Source organism: Phoenix dactylifera, chromosome 10 (genome assembly GCF_009389715.1).
Source record: "Phoenix dactylifera cultivar Barhee BC4 chromosome 10, palm_55x_up_171113_PBpolish2nd_filt_p, whole genome shotgun sequence".
Taxonomy (NCBI): Eukaryota; Viridiplantae; Streptophyta; class Magnoliopsida; order Arecales; family Arecaceae; genus Phoenix; species Phoenix dactylifera.
Genome location: NC_052401.1, coordinates 13,353,127 through 13,375,846, shown reverse-complemented (window position 1 = coordinate 13,375,846; position 22,720 = coordinate 13,353,127). Strand labels below are relative to the sequence as shown.

Below are 22,720 nucleotides of genomic sequence, written 5' to 3'. Positions count from 1 at the left end.
CAAGATGAATAAGTAAGACTCCTAACCAAAGTAGGAGTGGACCAAGTCAATGGAAACTCCACATGCCTATCGAAGCAAATCAAAAGGTCTTCAAACCACTCTACAGTAGGAAGGAATTCAGGTCTTTACGTGATGAATGGATCAACAAAAATTCTCCACCGTTGGATGAACTCCATGTGATGGCGTTGAAACTTCTTTGAGGCGTTGGAACTCCTTCACACAAAGTAATTTCATGCGTTGGCACTTCATGCGTTAAATCCTTTTGGATTAGCATTGAGGAGTCTTCCTCAACATGGTATTCCTCAAGGATAGCGCTACATCAAAGGATCCTAAAAATCAACAAATATAAGGTATCCTAGCAGAAGGAGGAGTCTTCATGCACCAAGGCTTCTCTTCAAAATTCTTTATGCAATTCTTCCCTACGCGTCATTGGAAATCTTTCTCTAAGAAGGACTCTTCAGCGTATTCCTTGCATGGTTGGGGAGATTAATTTCATTCCTTGACGTGGAGAAGTCCTTCTCTTCATGGACTCTTGATGCCTCCTAATCTCTTGACATTAGAAAGAATCTAGAACTCATAGGGCAACTCGATTTTGACTAAGTCAAAGTCTACACATCATGCTTTGATCTTCACGACATCTAATTGCCACTTGGTACTCAATTATATGGACTCAATCATCAAATACAAATCAACAAATTACAAATCCAAATTAAGAACCTAATGTAACTAGGTGCTGAAAATACTGGACCCATTGTGTTTCGGGCACACCCAAGCGACGATCCAAATACGACGCACATCTAGGATGACTCGGGCTCCTGCTCCTGCATTAGTGCCTTTTAAATAGCATAAGACACACAAAGAGGCAGACATATAAGGTTTCCTTGGCTGGACCATGAATTGGTGGAGGATATTGACTGAGTAGATAATGTCAGAAAGTGTGACGGTTAGATAAATGTCACCCAATAAACCTATGATAGGATGAAAGATCAGTAATAAAGGTCCATATGAGTTATTGACCTTCAAATATTGTTCCATTAGAAAATTAGGGTTTTGCACCTAAATAACTAGCATCATCAAGTATGTCTAGAGTATTTCTGTTGATTTAAGAAAATATATTTGCATAATCGAGCCACCTTAATGCCAAGGAGAAACTTAAGATGACTGATATCTTTGATATGAAATTTGGAGTTCAAAAAAGTCTCATGATCAATCATCACGGAGTCATTACTATTGATGACGATATCATCAACATATACCAAGATAAAAATATGGCTAACTCCATGATGCTTCATAAACAATAAGAAATTAACTTTGGAATGTGTGAAATTATCTTCAAGGAGAGTGGTTGAAAACTTGGCAACCTAGTTCAGTGATGCTTGCTTCAAACCGTAAAGAGACTTATGGAGCTTGCAAATACGATTCTTCCCCTTACTAGAAAAATCAGGAGATAAGGTCATGTAAACTTCCTCATGTAGATCACCATGTAAGATAGCATTGTTCACGTCTAGTTGATATAATGGCCATCCTTTGTTAGTAGCTATCGCTAAAGGCACATCATTGTGACTAACTTGGAAACTAGTGCAAAAGTTTCATGGTAGTTGAACCCTTCTTGTTAAGTGTATCATTTTGCCATTAAGCATGCCTGGTACCTCTCAATAGAGTCACTATCATAGTACTTGATTTTGTAAACCTATTTGTACCCTATAGGTTTCTTTTTTGATAGAAAAGAAGTAATAGTCCAATTATTGTTCTCTTCCAAGGCTCGAATTTCTACTACCACAGCATCTCTCCAATGCAAATATTTCATTGCTTAGTTGAAAGTTTTAGGTTCAAAGTTAAAAGATAAAGCTGAAACAAAAGCAAGGTGAGGCTTGAAAAAATGCAGAGAGTTAAGGTAGTGAGATATAGGATATTTAGTACCTTTTGAGATCGCACTTGAAGAAGTCAATGGAGAGTGGCAATGAGCAATAGTGGAACACTTATAATCTTTTAGCCAACATAGGGTGGAGCATTGTTGAGAGGAATGATGAGAGACAATGGGAGCATGAAACAGCATGATTGTATCCATTGGGATCCTCGTTAGTACTAGCAATTGGTATAAATGCTAGAGAAGTATCAAATAAATGTAGGGGCAATATCTCATGTGTCTATTCATGAATTGATAACGAAATAATAGAATGAGTTGGAGAACCAACATATAATTTATAAAAAGAAAATATAAAATCTTGAAATTTAACATCTAGTTGGTAGAAGTGGTGTGGTTATCAAGATCATAAAACTTATACCCCTTTTGACCATATGGGTAACCAATGAATACACATTGTTGTGAAAATTATGGGTATAAGCTAAACAATCAAAAACATGAAGATGCTTATAAGTGGGTTCGGAGTTAATCAATAATTCATATGTGCTCTTGTAATTCAAAAGAGGAGAGGGCATTAGATCAATAAAGTAGGCAACTGTAAGAAGAATGTCGCCCCAAAAGGAGAAAAGTGAATTTGCTTGAAATTTTAATGCTTTAGCAATATCAAGTAAATGCTGATGTTTTTTTCGGTAACACCATTTTGCCAAAAAGTTCCAACACAACTATGCTGTTAAATGATTCCATGACTATGAAAAAAGAAGGAAAAGAATTCAAGATGTTATTACTTCAAATGTTTTCAACAGAATGATTAAATTGCTTTTTTACCATGGCTATGAAAGAATTCAAAAAGTAAGGTGTTTCTAATTTGTGATTCATCAAATACACCCAAGTGTAATAAGTGTAATCATCAATAATTGTTAAAAAATAATGTGCACTAGATAAGGATGATACTACGATTCTACCCAAAATGTTAGTGAATCAATTCATATGGGATAGAAGGAGACATTGAGCTAACATAAAAAAGGTTGTCGAGTTTGTTTTACCACGGGCACACACTTCAATGATGTTTATTGGAAATAGAAATATCATTATTTGACTAGGGTCCCAAATGCCAATGCCAAAGATTAAATTTTGGAATATATTTTCCAGCGAATGCAAAAGCAATAACTTGTAAAAGATAGAGTCCTTCTTGTTGCTTACCCACTCCAATCAAGATAAAAAATCACTCAACAGTTTAAAGCACCAATCAGAGAGCTAACAGAAAGGAAATATTACAATATGCACAGGTTGAATCTGGATAGGGCTTTGGTATAGATGAATTTTGCTATGTCTCTTTGATTGTCCTTGAATTTTTCATGCACTTTGTATGCCAATGAATCTAGATAGATCTTTGGTTCAGAGAAATTTTACCATGTGCCTTTGGTTGTTCTTAATTTTTCCATATTCTTTGCATGCCCATAAATCTAGACAGATATTTGGTACAAGGAAATTTGCCATGTACCTTTAACTTTCCATGGTTTACTCTAACAATGTCTAGTTTTGAGCAAAAAATTATCAATTTTTGGTTGAAAATGATATTTTATTCAATGAATGGAGATTTTGATGTATAGCTGCATATTTTTCTTTTATTAATCATTATATGTTATTAATTTATTTTAAATAATTTTTTTCAGAAAAAATAATTTTTATAAGTATTGGAGCAATTAATAATTGTTTTAATGAAGGCCCATTCTGACAGAATAATCACATTATTAAATAATTGATTACTATTAAAGAGAAGTTGCAACTGCCAAACAAAAATCGAGGTAAAATAGATATTACAGAGCAATTATAGAAAATGACTTTTTTATAAGTACAATGGCCTGAAATGAAAGCAAAATGAAGAAGTGGTGGAACTCGAAAGATAAATTTTTACATTAAATTTTTTTTCCATAATTGGGTCAATACTTGCATCAATTTTTTAATCCCTCTAAAATTACATTCGACCCACCTATCCATTTTCTTCCCGAAAAATATTAGAAACTTCAACTTCTAATTGCTGTCCAAAAGAGATCAAAATACCTTTTTCTTTTAAGAGACAGAGAAGCCAAGGGTAACCTGATACCAACCCACCCCATCTCCTAGGCCTTAATTCTTCATATTGTCCAAGGTGACCAAAATACCGTTTTTTTTTTTTTTAAGAGATAGAAGACACAAGGGTAACCCCATACTAACCCACCCCATCTCCTAGGCCTTAAGGTAGGTACATGAACAAACCAAGCTCATGATCATCAAACTAGGACTTAAGTGGAGACCAAAATATTTGAGAGATACCACTTCTTAAGTATTGAAACCATGACCTTTCGCTTATAAGACAAGAGCTTGTATCATTAAATTTTTCTTTGATAAAACAAATAACCGATGCCAGATTAAATGCCACCCTAAAATGGTCATATACCTACCATTGTAGCAATCTTTGGACAAATCACTTTATTGCCATGCTAATGTTTGAGTTCAAATTATTTTTTGAAAAAGTCTATGTAAAGCACAAGCAACATATAGTTGATCATGAAAATCATACAACTTTCATCTAGTTTAAATATCTAACTTCAAAAAGAGGGAAAAGAAAACCCGATCTATGATTTCAATTGGGCTAGCAATGTGAATTGCCGATGTTGCTTAGAAACAAATGTGAAGTGTTCCACTAATAATAGCAGTCCACTATAAATTGGTCGGATATGTTCATGCAAAGCAAGTAATTTTGGCACGTAGGGTTCATGTCTCGGCCATGAAGCCTTTGAACAAGCGTGAAAAGTCCAAAAATCAAGAGTTAGGACTGCTCAAGTAATGAGGTTTTGACATTTACATTTGTTGTCACGTGTACATTGCGTGTGGTACAGTGATGTCAAAATGTCAAAACCTTTACTCCATGAGATGCAGTCAGCTTAAGAAATTGGTTAGCTTGAATTGGGTGAACGGTGCAATGAGATCACAAACCAGCATATGATGGGCCCCATGATGATCTCTGGGCTGGTCTCGGTCAGTTTTGACCGGTCCTCCTCCAATAAAGGCAGTGTGACTTTGGAACCGGGAGCATGGCGGGGGCTGTGTTTGTTCAGCGGTCACGGCACCGCGTATGCCTTGACCGACACCAAAAACTTTGATACGAGGGGAGAAAGGCTACGCTACCTTGCTATTCTCACCCTTCAATTCTTCCCTCTCCATTCTTCCCCCTCCCTGCTCTCAGCTTCTTTTTCTTCTCCCCACTTTCTCTACGAACGAGTATTTATGTCTTCTTTGATCCGGAAATTATAAACTGAAATAAAACCAAGATAGAGGAAGGCGAGAGAGAGAGAGAGAGAGAGAGAGAGAGACGGGTTGTCTCTACTTTGTTCACGCATCCTGGTCTTTCTAGGGTTGCTGACCACAAAGAGGGACAAGGAGATTTTGTTTCCCTCTCTTTCCCCTTATCCTCTCTCCTCCAATCTCTTTTTCTGCCGCTTTACTCCTTCCTATCTCAGGATCTTGAAGGGGAATACGATTTGGTGTTGGGATTTTGAAAGGGAAAGTTAGAGAAAGATGAAGTCGCCTCTGAGGAAGCTCCGAGGGTTCACGCTACACCGGCACGATGCCAAGGAGAAGAGTGAGCACCATCACCCTCCGGCGATGCTGGATGAGCTCGTCCAGGCCACCCAGGTGACGCTTTTCTTCCTCCCTAAGGCATTTGCTCCGATTTTTTTGGTTGTTTGATCTCCTTATCTCGAAATTGGCGGCAAAGATGGGATTTTTAGTGCGTGTCTCCTTCCAGCTCGAAGTATCTCTGGTTTTCATTTCTTTTCTTTTTTTGATGCAAATTTTTTTTTTCTTTTCTTTTTTTTTTTTTTTTTTGGGGGTGGGGTGGGGGGAGGGGAAGAGAGCGGGGATTCTCTAATATGTGTATGGGTTACTCTATTTTTCTTTTTCTTATTATAGTTTGCTAAACTAGTTAAAGTATAATTAGTTATATTGCAGGGGTTAGATCCTCTTGCTGGAGTTCAAGTTGTCTACATTTGTCTTCTGAGCTGACTAGTGTATTAATTTAGGTATTTTGGTTGAAGGAAGCAGAAGGATTTTGTTTTTTCCCTCACTATTCTATGGAATTTAATGGCTTTTTTGGTTTCTTATCTAATGCACTTTTTTTGTCCACCTTGTTTTGTCCACAAAGTTGAAGTTTTTTTATACTTAATCACTGCAAGCTCTATTCTATGCTCTTCCTAACCTGTCATACTCGATGATACAAACAAGTGTCACAGATAGAACAGGTGATTCCGGAAAAGCAGCAACTAGACCTCCTCCAGGACTAGGTGGAACTGTTTTAGACCATTTTAACCCGAACTGAATCCTGGCAATTTTGACATTCACACTTTTCCCAACCATAATAAGCTCGAGCATTTTACCAAATGGGAAATCTTAGTATTCACACTTTGTATATCATTTTTGCACAAAATACAATCAATATTTGATTTTTTTATGATTAATTTGGAAAGGATATTTGTTAAACTAAATTTCATAGATAATGGTAAGGTACCTGTATGATACCAAGGTTTGGTTTGGTATATGAGCTAAACCGGTGCATACCGGTTCAAACCGAGCAGAAGCACCCCATACCATGTGGCATTGACCTGTACCACTCGGTTTCGAGTGGTACCATGGCTGGGTGTAAGAAAAATTATTGATAGCTTGTCTTGGTATGGGATGTGGAGCATATTGAACTGGTAATGTACTGGTACAGTTCTCGGTGCTGGTTTTTGCGAATCTTGGGTGGGAGGATGGTTGAGAAGTATTAAATTGCTCTAGTAATGGTTGTGGGGATGGTTGAGAGACATTCTATATGGAGTAAGAAGATTGAGTGAAAATTTACTTAAGAATCAATGGATATTCTTTCAAATGGACCGGGCAAACAAAGCAATCTGCATATCATTTGCAGAAATATGTCTGTGTTTAATCTACTAAAAACAATGAGCCAACCTAAAAGAATAATCTATGTTTTCTTCTTCTCAATTGTACCATCAGCTCTTACACTTGGATGCTTCGTGTTTGCAGGACATGCGAGACATGAGGAGCTGCTATGATAGCTTGCTTTCTGCGGCAGCTGCCACTGCAAATAGTGCATATGGTACATTTCTTTATGCTGCACTTAGGATGTTCTCTACATTAAAATGTTTCACATTATATTAAAGTATGTTAAACTCTAAAGTCGAAACTAAAAAGCTAAAAGCTATCCTAAATCTGCAAAAATTAAAACAGTGTCGAATCTGCAAAGTAAAAAACAGGATGTAATTTTCTTGCAAAATTTTTTAAAATACAGAGCAATCTTTATAACCAGAAAACTTAAATTTAAGTAGTTTATGTTTCTTATTCAGTAACTTTATAAAAAATTATGATATATTATGGAAAAAAATTACCTGTTTTGCTTTTGAGCTCATATGTTTGATGAATAAATTACATCATAACATATGCAAAGTTGAGAATACTGTGGCAAATGACCAGTCTTTACTACTTGAGAACTTGTGAAATAAATCTAAAAAATAACCATTGTTGTCTGATCTACTCTTAGATGTACATATTCTTGCAGAGTTCTCAGAAGCATTGCAGGAAATGGGTACATGTTTGCTTGAAAAAACTGCATTGAACGATGATGAGGATAGTGGTGAGTGAACCAAACTTTCATGTTTCCTGTCTTGCTTGCAGTCAATTAATTTTACTAACCTGCTTTTCTGGTTATACGTAATATTTCAAAAATGAGAGTGAAAATCCTGACAATAACTGAATATAGATTGAAATAATTTTCTGGAATTCCTAAAGTTTTCGTTTCTTCTTGAAATATCTCTGTACGCTTTCTGAAAGCATCATTCAAGAAGCCCTTTTTATTCTATGCATGCTGGAATTTTGCCAGCACTGTCTACCAGATCCCTCATTTCTAAACATACAATATCAGGACTCTATTTATTAGAAACAAATTAAAAGATACTTATTTTAGATATTGAAGTTTGAAAGTTGACTAATCCTCAAGTAATCTTTTAATTTTTCAAAAGTATTTCACCTCTTGATTTGTCATTTGCATTTTGAATTTGATTATGCATGCAGGCAGGGTTTTGTTGATGCTGGGGAAAGCACAATTTGGACTTCAGAAACTTGTAAATAGCTATGTGAGTCCAGTTTTTATATTGTGAATAGGCGTGCTAACACAAACCTTTCATATATTTCGTATGGCAAATGATCCAACATCAGTTGATTGGAATTTATGTTAAATTTTATTTCATAGCGTGCCCATATCATCCAGACAATTACAAAACCATCTGAGTCTCTTCTCAAGGAGCTTCGAACTGTGGAGGTTTGTTCCTTTTGATTTTTCTGTTCTAAATGAAAAAAATGTTTTACATTTTGATCCTGGGCACAATAACTGATTAACTAAGTGTTTATTTAACTATATAATGTGTAGAGTTAGCTTCAAATTTCTCTATTCTTATGTTGTATAAATGCCTGCAGCTGCCACATACATCATGAATCTGTCCCAGGCTGACCCATTTAATAAAAAAAAGGGAAGCCCAATTCGTAAGGCTTCCACTATTGTGGGGTCTTGGGAGGGTTACATGTATGCAACCTTACCCCCGCTTGTGAAGAGGTTGTTTACGTGTTTTGAACCTATGATCTCCAGGTCACAATGGGGCAATGTTACCTTTGCGCTATGGCTCATCCTTAGGCTGACTCATGTGATAACGAGCTCAATTGGTGATCAAATAGACCCGACATATTCTTGTGTGTCCAAACTTATTTTTTCTATATCATAAAAAGCTAAGGATGATAAAGTCAAGTAAACTATTATTCTTCTGAGATAAGCTTTCTATTATAATACTGTTATTTATTTCTAATAGATAACAATACTTACCAAGTGAAATATGGCATGAAATGTTTCTGATGGTTGGAGATACTTTTTTGTGCACCCACACCCCCCTATGCTGCACCATTAAAAGGTTGTGGGTCAACAAGTGGAGTTTGATTGAAGGGTCGTGAATTCAACATTTTGTTTTTTCATTTCATGGCCTAAGCAATGGTTATTAGTGGAGAAGTGGAGTATTGACTTTTTCATCCTGTTAAGAGCAAGTAAGATCAGAAGTCGATATAATTTGGCATAAGACTTTTGTGCTAAAGAAATCCAAATGAGATCGAAAGAGATAAAATGGGTTGAATCAAGTGGCTAAATAGGATTTTATATTGGTGCCAATAGATGGGAGAAGATTTGCTCTTCCATTCTACATATTAAGTAAGAGCAAGCTTTTAAATGGTGGGATGGTGGGGTGTCTCACCTTCCTGAGTATCAGGATGAGGTACCTTCCTGAGTGGTGAGATGGGATGAGTCTAGAAAAGAGTCGGGATAGGACACAATGACCATTATCCTAGTGTCAAGGTGCGGGGTGTCTCGTTCCAGGGAAAAAGTAGGACTTCCCCATCCCATGGTATTTAAAATCTTGCCTTGATGAGCATGCTGTAAAACTAAGACCAAGGATTTAAAAATCAAGATAAGGACCCGTACTAGTCATGTTCAATATAGTATATACAATATACAGGGTCACCATGGTCCAGTAGAGGGCCGGTTCAATGAGTGAAAAAAAAAGAAATTAAAAAGGTGAACTGAGTAGTATGGGATAGTATGGGGTGAGACTGGGTAGGTCTGAGGCTAAGGTTGTAAGTTCCAGCGGGACAGGGACGTCCTGGACATCCTATCCTATTTGTGTGAGAAAATGGGACTGGAACACGGTTGGGACTTTGAAACCCATCCATGCGGGGAAAGAAGGAAAAAAAAGAAAAAAAGAAAGGAAGAAAAGATGAAGAAAGGAAAAAGTGAAAGGAAATAAGAAGAAAAAGGAAAGAAAGAAATGAATGGAGCAGAAAAAGAATGAAAGGAAGATAGAAGGAAGGAAGGAAAGAGAAAGAAAAAGAAAAGGGAAAGAAAGAACGAAGCAAAGGAAGGGATAGGAGAAAAAAAGAAGAAGAAAAAGGAAAGAAAGGAAGGTAAGAAAAAAAGGAAGGAAACAAGGAAGAAAGGAAGAAAGCAAAAGAAAGGAAACAAAAGCAAAATGAAAGGAAAGAAGGGGAGATAGGCGAAGGGTACCTACGGGACTCTCAATCGAGACTGCCACTGGAATGTGGCAGGAAAGTGGGGGCATCTTGTTCCATGTAGAAATTGGGACACCCTTATCCCATGGGATTTAAAACCTTCTTGAGGCAGCGTTAGGTGGTCCAGGGTCAATCACTTGCAAACAGTGCCAAGGGGTACCATGTTATAGTCCCTAGCCGGTTCAGTATGTATATAGGGGTGTGGGTCTAGTACCTTGATCCTTAATGACTCGTGCTTTCTAATTTAGTGCCACTTGACAATTACAAAAGCAAGTTTATAAAAGATAGGATTGAAATGTTTATTCACCCTCAACATAGAAAAGAAACTGAAAGGTTAGCTGAATTATATTAAGCACTGCTGATGTTTATTTGCCAACAAACAAACAGCTAGGCCTAATGATGTTTATGTGCCAAAAAACAAACAGCTAGGCCTAATGCGATGCTAGTTTGCTTCTGAGAAGTTTTCATACCCATGCTATAGCATGATATCTTAAAAATGCGTGCTCCTTTTCATGTTTACTCATGAAGGATACTTTCCAACTTGGAAGCTTCCATGATAAAGAAAGTGAGGCTTATTTATGCGATTGAGCTCTATCTTTAGAATAGAACTTGATGACTCTTTGAGCTCTCTTTTATTGCTAAGGAAGTAAAATTAAGGAAACTAAGCAGCAAGTCTTGAATGTTTTACGATGTTGGGCAATGAAAGGAATCCACAGAGAATTGGATGAGGAGAAAATTGTAGTTTCAGTGGAAGATTGCTCATTTGGGATTAAGATACACTGAAACCTTGTCTGGGAGCTTAGTTTTTTTCCTATTTTTTGTGGTGTGTTGAGCTTTCGTCATCATCACTATCATTATTCCTCACATAATAATAATGATACTTATGTCCTTTTCTAGGGTTTTTCATAAGATGTTATGTGTGTTGGTTAAACAAGTGAGACTAGATGGGAAACAATGCTGTTTTTGTTTTGATCTAGTATAGTTTTTAGGTAAAGGTAGGCCTTTATCTTTAACTGAGCCAACTTTTAAGTTGTGTGGACTCATGGAATGCTGTACCGGCCCGTACCGGCCGGTACGTACCGGTCCGGTCCTAGACTGGTACCGGAACGACAAAAAAAACCGGTATTTTCCGGTTTAACCGGCCGGTACGGGTCCGTACCGGCCTGTTCGGAGCCCGTACCGGCCGGTACCGGCCGGTACCGGCCCGTACCGGCCGGTACCGGCCTCGTACCGATGCGAACCGGCCGGTACCGGCCACGTACCGATGCGAACCGGCCGGTCGCATCGGTACGATTTTTTTTTTAGAACCACAGTGCCCTGTGGTTTTTGAAACCACCGCGTACCGGTACCGGCCGGTATGTATCGGACCGGACCGGTACCGTACCGGTCCGGCCGGCCACCGGTACGCCGACCGGTACCGGTACGGCGGACCTTGTGTGGACTGCTTATTGATTGAAGTAGTCTTATGAGTGGGCGGCTTTTATGCGAGGACCATGCTTACATAAATAAACTAAAGATCAAAAATTTGGAATAAGTAAGGAGAAAAGACAATTTGTAATCCCCTCTTCGTCCCGAACAAAATTTTCCCTAAAATTGTATCTCTCTCTTTCTCTCTCTTCATAGTTCCAATCTTGTGTAGGTTTGATTATATTCCCTGTGGACAAGTTCATTAAAGCTCTACCTCTATCAGGAAAGACTTTGAAGGAATGAATTAGAATTTTAGAAAAGAAAACATGCTGTAATTTTCATATGTTCTGCTAGAAGCAACTCTCCTTCCTTTGTTTTTTTTCTTTCTTTATAATCTTTCCTTATGCTTTAGGATTCGCCCATCGTGTTGAGCGAATCCTTACCATTCAAAACCATTCAAATTTGAAGTCCTTACCATAGATTTAATAGTAAAATACAGGTTTATACTATAGTAGATTTCACTGGAATCTAAGTAAAACATGAAAGGCCATTTTCCCTCTTGATCTCCAAACTTTTTCTATTAGGAGGGTGAGAACCCGTAGTACCAAGGTCCGCCGAACCGGTACTAGGACCCATACCGGTCAGCGCCCGGTATGGTTCGGGACTAGTTCGGTGCCGAATCGAATCGGTAGGGCATGCCGGTTCACGGACTGGCACATCCTATTTTTTTTGGAGTTCTCAAAAAAAATTAATTGATAATCACTCTTTTCGAATTTTTTCTATGAATTTAAGTCTAATTTGATGTTTCTTTAATGTTTTCTTGATATTTTTTTATGTTTTCTTGATATTTTTTTTTGATTTTTCTATGATCTTGGTTTAACCTAGAATATGCATCTTATTGCTTTAAAATGATACAAATCATCATATGAACAACATAAAATATTCTTAAATCAAGTAGTGACATGAAAATTAAAAAACAATACAATCAATTGCATATTTTTAAAGTCCAACATACATACAAATATCTAAAATTGGGTCGGGCGATGCTTCTTGTAGATATCCGGATCATCCGATGCCTTTGGGCTTTCAAATTACATTAGGAAGGCCTTCTTGGGCCTGCCCAATGGCACTTGATGCCTTTAAAAGGCATCATGTGGCAGTGGCAGGTGGCCCATACCCAATCCGGTTCGAAATCGGATCACCGAACCGGCTGGTTCGCACCGAGTTGGCACCGAACTGGTCGGAATCGGATGGTAAAGGATCCGAACCGGTCGGTTTCGGGCGGTAAAGGACCCGAACCGGCCGGTTCTGGGCGGTAAAGGACCAGTTCCGGCCGGTAGGGGCCGCAACCGAATATTATTGACGAACCGACCTGGTTTTGCACTGGGTCGGTTCCGTATTGCCTGAATCGGGCGGTTCGGCAGACCTTGCGTAGTACTATTGGACTTATGTAACCAAGCAAAATGTAAAAAAAATTATGTATCTTTAGGAGGAGGTCCATCGAGCACCTCATGTCATTTGGACTATCATTACTCATCAAGCTCTAAAATCTAAATAGAATTAGGATGTGGGAGCATCAACTAGAAAGCGTAGAATTTGCCAGTTTCAAATTAATTTCAATATATAATATTTTCAGGACCTAGGGTGAAATTGCTTATCCACATTTGTTTGTGTTTCCAACTTCCTATTTCTTGCTTTTTCCTTCATGCCATGTACACAGTTTCAGCGTTTGTCTGAAAAATTTTGCTGTCAATCTAGTTATAACTAGTTGGACTCGGCTAGAGCATTTATTTATTTTGCTTTCGTTTCTCTGACTGATTTCCAAATTGACATCCCTTAAATCCTATTCCTTCCCAGACTTCTGCATTGAGCTTCTTAAACCACATTTTCAGAATTTTGTACTGAGAATATTCTTGAAATAACCAGCTAGACTTAACCCCTTTGTTTTCTTTGTGACCAAGCCATGATGTATTGTTCTTTTAATGGGACTTTATTGTCATTGCAGGAGATGAAACAACAATGTGATAATAAAAGGTATGAAGCGGCTCCAATTTTCTGTTTATTTTTCTTTATCTTAAAAATAATTTTCTTCTGGGATATTTTTCTTCAGAGATATCTATAAATTAATGTTAGCGGCACATCAGGAGAAACGGTGGTTAAGACATGCCAAAGGTGAAACTTACTCAACACAACAGTTGTTAGCAGCTCGAGATGATTATGTAGAGGAGGCTGCCCTATTTTCCTTTCGCTTGAAATCATTGAAACAAGGTCAATCTCGAAGTCTTCTAACACAGGCTGCTCGCCATCATGCTGCACAGGTTGTGGCTTCAACTATTTTATGTAAGAAATATTTATTTGTTTGATTGAACATGTAGTAATCTCACATTTTCCTTTTAAAATTTTGTTTTCTCCTGCTTGGACTTCAGTTAAATTTATTCAGAAGAGGACTTAGATCTCTTGAACTGGTTGAACCACATGTTAAAGAAGTTGCTGAACAACAGCATATTGATTATCAGTTCGGTGGAATTGAAGATGATGAAACTGACAACAATGATGATTATTCTGGTTATGATAGCAGTGATTATGGGGAGTTGAGTTTTGACTATGGACAAAATGACCAATATCAAGATGTTTTCTCAAATAAAAATTCAATGGAGGTGAGATCATATTTACTTCAAGGTCTTATTCAGTGTGTATTCATTATTTCTTGCTGCAGGTTAGGTTTAAAACTTGCAATATCTTTTTTGATGTAGACATTTATCATTTTAGTAGATGATTTTTACTGATGGCAGTGAATTTATGGGTTACTGCTTGATTTGACGTTGACATAAATCAATTTTATTATCAGAAGCTGTCATATTTGAAATAATTTCTTTGTGTGCTTCTTTCAAAGTGCTGTGCCAACATATCTATATGTGTACTAAGCAATTAAATTCTTCCTAAGAGAAAAGAGGCAAATTCTCTTATTTACAACAAGGAAAAAGAAATAAATGTTCTACATTGAGTAGTCCAATGATGCTATATTCTTAGGTCTTATTTCCAATTGTGCCTTATGTCACTTTCTAATTTAGTTTTAAAATGTTGCTTCTTAGTGGTTATTTTAGAAAAATTGTTTAGGGTTATGGCTCTTCCCCTTCTTTCTCTCTCTGTCTGAAGAGGCTGGACTGCTTATTCGAGCCTCTAACTTTTTCTAACATTCTGTAAGTTCCCGATTCTGTGCATGGCTGCATGCAATGGCAAAACTAATTACATGATATGGAAGATGGTCCTATTGTAAACTTTAAATTACAAATTCAAGCAATATTCCATTCTGCGATTTGGGAAAGATGCTCTATAATTATCTAAGGTTTAAGCTAGCAAGTTTTTGAACATCCAATGTCAATTGCCATCTCATCTATTATGTTTGGTGGTGGACCTGATTTGACCCCTATCATAGTCTAATTTTGCAAAATCAATCCTTTATTGGCCCAACCTGGCCTGTCTAAACCAGTCCTTACAATTCTTAGTGACTTATTTTCAAGATGAATTGAACAACTAGTGTTAAGAAGATCAATCACACATAAGATGCTTACCTGAGGTCATGACTCAAACTGGCCTCAACTGTCTTGACCCAAATAAAATTCTATGCTCATGCCCCTGGTCGGGTCAAACCTCTGACCTGTACCTGACTTGTTTAAAATCTGGGTCAAACAATCTGAACCATACTTGACCCAAATTGAAAAACCCCTGATCCAAACTTGGCCCAAATAGCATTGGTTCGGGTCACTTTTCACCACCCCTATGTTGACCTCTCTTTGAAAATTATGCGGCTTGATTGAAGTGTCCCGAAGTTGCCTCTTTTCTATGGTTTCATTATATTGCTTTTCCTATACTCTTCATGCATGGAAAATGTAGTTGCTGGCTTGCTGCATACAATGATTAAGAGTTCAATTTATTTTGACCAAAGAATTTTGTGCTCATTGCTAATGAAAGATCCAGTGCAACATCAAGAAACAATTGTGAAGAAGGCACATAACATGATCTAAGGAGATGATATTTAGGTCGTTATATTTTATTTCTGGGTAGGGTAGAGTTGGGATTATTTATTTAATGAAAATTTTTAAGTGGAACTGGTTAAGGTATAATATAAATGAAGGATAGCCACTAAGCCATATGAGATGGTTTGGCCTTAAAACCCAAGAACTTGAGATTGCCTTGACACACATCTGGTGAAACCAAGTAAATAGATTTTATGAATATTGCATTTAGAAATCTTAAGAACAACACTAATGATGAATAAGGATGGGAAAGCCATTTCACACAAGTTCGTTATATGCAAAGTGCTCTAGAAACGATGTGCTGAGTAGGGTTATCAGGTGTTGAAAGGTCTGAAAAATAGGCAGCAACTAAATAATACTACTATGGAAGTAATTAGAGGGATTTGAGAACACCTCATATATTACAACTAGATCTCCGATAAATGGTGAAGTAGGATTTTTAATTTATGAAAATGTGGGGTTTTTTAATCTATAATATGCCCAAAATCCCTTGTTGCAGAATTGGAAACAAAAAATTAAATGCTACAAAAGCAACTGATTGATAAAAAGAAAACCGTAATGCTTTATAGTAAAGCCAGTGGATGACTAGCTTGCTACCGAGAAAATAGAAAACCTAGTTTTGTGCACAGTTTGCTGAAACATCATTTACATGGTCCTGCAGCTGAATAAATGTCTGATTGTTATCACTATTGAAAAAAATAAAGCACATATGAATCATTTTTTTGTTACATTTTTCATCTGACTCTAATCGGTATGAACCTTTTGCTTATTTACCTGTATTCTCAACATTATGATTATCAATGGTCCTCTGCTGGTTTTGTTCTTTAGCTTGTTAGCTGACCAACAAATGCTTTTGTTCACCTTTATCACAGTCCATTTTCAGTTAGAATATCTAATATGGCCTTTTGTTTGACATGCAGTTTGATCGAGCGGACAATGTAATTGCCCCTGCATTAACTAAGGAATCTGCAAAGGTAGACTTTCTGTTCATTTTGCTAATAAATTTGATGCCTCAAGCTTTCCATCTCATCATGAACATGGGTCAACATCTGCTCTTATTCTAATGTCTAGTTGATGCATGTTGTATGGGCACTAATTGCCTTCTTGACTGAAGGTCTGGAAGGGTTTATTTGGTACATCACATCTTGTCTATCCTTAAAATACACTTTAGTTTATATATGTTGAATCTCATCTTGAAGCATTATGAATTCAAAATGGGCTTGCAAAGTCAAGTTGGTAAAATATATACTAAACCCCTTTTCATTTTAAAGTGCAACTTGTATGCTTAGCACATTCATGTGCATGGGTTTCTGTTTCACCCATTCTAGAGCTTCAGATTTTTCTGTTGCCACTGAAGCTTCACGAATGGTTCAAAGATCAATGATGTAAATTTTAGAAATTTTATGTGTAAAGGAAATTGACTAGTTGATATGCTCCCCCTAAACTTATGGTTAGTGATTGTATGAATGAGTGGATTGAAAAGTCTATTAAGAATGCTATCATAGGGAACACTTGGATTGCCCTTTTATGCTGTCATTGTAAAGAAACTCGTCTCAGGACTTTGCTATTGTACTCATGAACAAGTCATTCTTTAGCTAATCTTAGTGCCTTGTATGCATACAACTACAACCTCTCTATGGGGGACAATCTCAGATGCATTTTCATTTCTAGACCCTCAAGGTTTTCCAAGCCACCATGTGCTGTGAAACTATCATGTCTATAAGCAACACATGCTCGTCACAACTTCATGGTGACATCTTATCAGCATATCGTTTCTTCTGTTCAAAGTTAACAGTGATCGAAATTATAATCAAGGCATACCCTTAGTTTCAAAATACACCATATCCATTTAATCTTCCTCTATAATGCTTAAGTTTAATATGGAATTAGAGAGTTGTAAGAGTTCAGCAAAAGGTAATATTATAAATAGATGGAGAGGTACTTTTAACAAGAAATTAGCAACTCTATTACCACTGTGCCCAAGAAAGTCAACCTAGGTTGAGGTAGTACTCCAGATCTTTTGGCAGCTGGAGCAACGCATCATTATATGCACACTTCAATTTCCTGGAGACCCATCCTGTGATTCTTATGGTTATTTCGGCGCAGTTAATTATAGTCATATTAGGATTTCATGAACTGTCTAAATTTATGTAATTACTGTTGACTTCACTCTCTAGGGTTATATAAGGATTCCTGGGTCTGAGACTGTTCTGGAAATTTAATTTGAGTGGGGGCCTACTTAAGGATTCATACCTTATCTATATTAAGCTTAGGTAAGTTTTGATCAAGTAGAGTTGCCTTACCAAAAAAACAAAGAAAATCAAGTAGAGTTGGATCTCATGTATATTTTCAAGCCTTTACACACTTAATGTTTGTTTTTTTTTTTTGCTAAAATCATTTAATGTTTGTTGAGAGATGAATTTTGGAGTTATGTTGTGCTATTAGCCAATTGATTGTGATATTTAGTTAAGGCTTATTATCTTTTGAGTCCAAGGTTTCAAATCCCAATCCTAGTTTCGATATCAGTGAGGGACCGAGCAGGGATGGTACAATCCTGCATTCTGACACATGGGATGGGTTGGCATCCTGGTGATTCATGGGGAGATGAAATTTTGTTATCATTTTTTATGTTGTTTATTTCTTTTAATGATTGTTCAGGCTTTTTAGAGTTTGTCAAAAATTAGGATTAGAGTAGGTTTTTTGTGCTGATGGTTAGGTTTAAGGTGCCAACATTGGTACCTGCTTTTCCTCACCCTTGCATCCCCTCCTCTCTCTCTATTCTTTCTTTTCCTCTCTCCTCCATGATAGAAAACAGTTAGACAAGACATGACATCCTTGGGCTCTTTCTTTTAATTGGGTTCCACGTCTATACTAATTGGTACCAGGTGAACCATTCACCAACCTGCTTGGTCCTGATTGGGACCCACAGGTATGGACCAAGACGCTGATTTATGTGGATCCTGGGTCTCATTTTTGTCTCAGGACCTGGCCTCTTACTGGTTCAATCCAGGATGGCCAGGATGGATGGGATGGACTAGGTCCTGAATCCATGGTTTTGACAAATTTTACACAAACAGCGACTTCTATTTTTCCTTGTTCATGTTTCTAATTTCTTTCTTTTCTTGCGTGCTTATCATGGCTACAAATAATCTGGACCTAATACATTTGACAGTTTGTAACTTACATTCTTGTTTTTAACAATGTATAATCTAAAATATTGAAAAAGAAGCATAATTGCAACACCTATTAGTTATAAATTGTATACAACTGAGCTGTAGGTCTTTCTGATTCTGTAAAAGCATATGTGGCAGTTTTCTTTTTCCTTATTATACATCCCATTATTTTTCTGGATTTTTGTTATATGCTCTCTGTTGATAGGATGTTTCTGTTGTGGAAAGAAAAATAGTTACTTCACTCTTACCAAATTGTGCCTTTCCATTTATGCAGGAAAATGTAGATAGGAATCAAGATCATTTATTTACTTTCAATGAGAGCCCTGGGGTTGGCAGCCAATCGGCACCAATTTTTGCTGATAAGTTGAAAGAAATCCAACCTCTATCAACAAGAAAGTTTCACAGTTACGTTCTACCCACACCCTGCGAATCTAGGAACTCGGACTCCATGGGGCCTGTGAATAAATTTTCTGCAGATCAGTTAGAAAGCAAGGGTTGCTGGCCCGCACAGTTGTGGCATTCATCTCCGTTGGTGGCAAATAAGCTTGTGAAAGATTCCAGAGATAATGAATTATCAAGCCCCACCAGGGTACTTAAAGCACAGTCAGTACTTAAAGAGAGCAACATTAATAGTGGTCCTGTCCTCATGCCTTCTCCCATGGCAGAGGGGCTTCTAGGGCTGCAATTTAATCCACATACTGCTGATACTAAAAAAATCAAAAGACAGGCTTTCTCTGGTCCACTGACAGGTAAAGCTTCATCAGGCAAGCCGATGAATTCTGCCTCTGATTACAGATCTTCCATGGATTATTCTCCTGTATTTTCTGCAAAGCCAGCTTCCCCCACAAAACAGCCAATGGTTTCCTCAAAAGTGTCTCCTGGCACCTCACCTCCTACTAGGCCATCACCTAAAATTAGTGAACTTCATGAGCTTCCTAGACCTCCCACCAGTTTAACAAATGCTGCAAGACCTTCCAGTCTGATGGGTCATTCAGCTCCTTTAGTTTCTAGGAGTCAAGTGCTTGCGGCAACAAGCAGAACATCATCAACTGCATCTCCTACAGCATCACCACTACCAGCGCCACCTGGTCCAATGGCTCGCAGTTTTTCTATACCTTCTAGTGCTCAAAGAAAGCCGGTTCTACCCGTTACTAAGTTTGTAGAAGCTCGTCGTAGTCCAGAAGTGACTGGAGAGGTCGCTTCACCTCCTCTGTCACCTATATCTCTAACAAATATTCATCCAGCATCAACAACTTCAGAATTGGGTACTCGAGCTATGAAAGCATAAGGTCAGTGAAAGCTGTTAAAGCGCATAATATTGTCCGTTTTTGAAGCACTAGTCCACTATTTGCATGGTTTATATTTCATTTATTTGCTAGCTATGTTACTGTGCTATATTCTCTTTAAATAGTTTCAGTTGATATGTTTGAATGTAAGCGGAAAATAATTGTAATCTCATACCTGCATGCCCATATTGTTAGATGGGTTTGAAAGCTGTCCTGTTATTTTACAAATGTTTTACTAACTCGTTTGGGAGTATTATGATTGCAGAACAAATTGCTTTCATTTGCTTTTATGATTTCCAGATTACAAATTTAAGTTGGGGGTGGTTGCTATAGTGATTTATCAGTCACTCCAGTCCACATTGCCATGTACAATAAATCATGAAATTTTTTAATCAAATAATATTAAGTGAATGTTAAGTTATATATTTAGGGATTCACTAGTCACTTGATGCGATATGAGATTCCAGATTTTTTTTAAATGTCATTCAATAGGAGGAGTTCATTATACTCTTGATTGGTTATAAACACTTGTACATTTAAACTGGGAGTTATTCATTTTTGTTCTCTTATTGGATTCCTTATTGTTGTCAAAATTTCACTCAGAAATTCATTGTAGCACATAAAAGACATACAAATCACATGCCCCGAAAATTATAGGTTTCGAATTCACAATTTGCATAATCTCAAGGCCTCTGCTTCTTTTTTCACTATTCTATAACACAAACAGCTTGTCATCTTAGCTGAGAATAAAAGTAAAAAAGAGTCAAAACAACAGATTTCTTATCTCTTAATAATCACATGTTTTATTTTGTAAAATCTAAATGAACTGGCTGGGAGAGTAACCTCTCGAATTTTTGCATGTTTAACAACCATCTTTGTTCTCATCAATGCAAGTTCTATTCGAAAGATAAAAAATGACTCCGTTTCTCTAATTTTTGCCAAGTATGCTTGCATGTCCTTGTTCATTGTTTATGCTTCAACAGTTGGTTCTCCACACGAACAACAATGTGTCAAAAGTTGTGATCCATCTTCCACCTAAATGATGCTTTATGATCTTTCCCCATAACAGATCTAAAAAAGGAAAAATTACCACATCATGTAATCAGTTGCCTTGTCTCCAGTTAAATATCACCAAGCGCATGCTGGAAGCTGCGAAGACACTTCCATATGATTTTGAATTACCTAGACATGATATTTTTATTTTTAGTCTTAAGTGAATGCGGTAAAAGATTAGTTGGAAGAAATCTCTTTCATTGCAAATTCTCTATCATACTTCACATTATAAGGTGCCTTCATACCTTGTCCAATATTTAGTATGAGCATTTCCCAGTTTGATGAACATTTTCTTCCCTCTATTAAGCTAAAAGAGGTTAAATTATTGAAAGCATAAAGTTATCAAGGTGGTCTCCACAACATAAGCATAACCACTTCCGACACACCTTTGGCCCAAAATTCTACTGTATATAGAGTCAAGCCCATCGGGATGTTTGGTTGTCTGGTTTATGTTTTTAATTTTTGCAGATGTTTGTTTATTTATAGATTGGCCACTTCACAATGTAGTGTTTCTGCCGCTTCTCATTTCAAGCTGTTGAAAAGCAACTTCACTCCAAAAATATTGCTTATTGGTCTGACCGTTTTGTCACAGAACGCCAAACATGCCATAATCTTTCTGCAATTTTTGGCCGCTCTCTAATGAGTAAGTAATGGGTGACAGTGTTCTGTTCCATATCGCATGTGACACCTCCTCTTCATTATATTGAGCTCAAAGGGTCAGAAAAATGCAACCAAGATTTGGTACTTGTAAAAAACAATTTGGATATCTTCCATTTCGGAGGATTTTGCTTGGATATGAACCATTAGCAAAGAACAATCATTACGTTCTTACCCACTTGTTGAGAAGTTGTTTATCGTGATTTATGAGAAATCTATGTAGTTTTTTGAGTTTCTACGTTTGGAAATAGTTTCTGTAGTGCAATTGATATTTGGATTCAATTTAAGCATCCCCTTTAGACTAGAGCTTCACGCATTTTATGGTGAAGTTGTAGTTTGCTCAGTGAGCTAACTTGTTCTCGCTTCTTTGGTTGCAGGATCCTTCTGAGTAAATCCACCTTGCTTTTGCTGTCCAAAGCTGGTCAACTTGGTCGCCTGTGATCCAGTGGTTTTGCATATAATAGCACGTACATTCCTAGTTTCTGCCATGAATCTCATTTTTTGTTACCTGTCATAACAATGGAAGAAAATTATGAGCGCCAAATAATGAATCCTTTGTATGCTACGATTCATTAATGGAAGAACTGGATTTTCTTAAACAAAGCATCAAAGGTTTTTGTTCTTTTCATTTTTCTTTCCAAGTTTTTGTTCTTTATCAGTCCTGTGAGGTTTGTGGAAATTCTGATGACTCAGATGACCTCGGATTTGTGCTATTGTGCTCTGAGGTTTGAGTTTAAGATCATAGAAGTTGTGGCTCTCTTTGTAGGCAATCCTTAATCAGGAGCCTACAGATCTAGATCTAGTGACCAATTATGAAGATAACTATTAAAATTTGTGAATTGAGTGCTGGAAAATCTCATTCTCATCTTGTGATCAGCTATCTGATTTCTTTTTACATAAATCATTTTGGTAACTAGGGATTGAAAGATAAGGCTTTGTTTTCTACAAGCTTTGACAGCTGAGCTACCTTATCGAGCGATCGATCGATTTGTCATGGGCATTGGTAGCAGGTTATTTCAAAATCATGTAATATTTTACCAAGGTTCAATTCCTTTTTCTTAGCATTCCCTCTTAACCCTAGGATTGATGTTACTCTGCATGTTGGCC

General features: G+C 37.1%; 1 protein-coding gene across 2 annotated transcripts; it reads left to right on the top strand.

Annotated features, from left to right (window-relative positions):
• The first annotated feature begins 5,055 nt into the window (after nt 1-5,055).
• On the top strand, nt 5,056-22,241 carry LOC103710620 (uncharacterized protein At2g33490-like). Of its 2 annotated transcripts, none has more exons than XM_039131034.1 (11): nt 5,056-5,539; nt 6,926-6,998; nt 7,458-7,532; nt 7,970-8,031; nt 8,148-8,216; nt 13,413-13,441; nt 13,518-13,725; nt 13,834-14,064; nt 16,365-16,418; nt 18,892-19,906; nt 21,991-22,241. In XM_039131034.1, exons 1-10 carry the CDS (start codon nt 5,423-5,425, stop codon nt 19,903-19,905), a joined length of 1,932 nt encoding a protein of 643 aa, XP_038986962.1. In that variant the 5' UTR covers nt 5,056-5,422; the 3' UTR covers nt 19,906; nt 21,991-22,241. The 2 variants fall into 2 exon arrangements, with proteins under 2 accessions (XP_038986962.1, XP_038986961.1); XM_039131033.1 differs by having other exon boundaries at nt 7,440-7,532.
• Nucleotides 22,242-22,720: the final 479 nt, after the last annotated feature.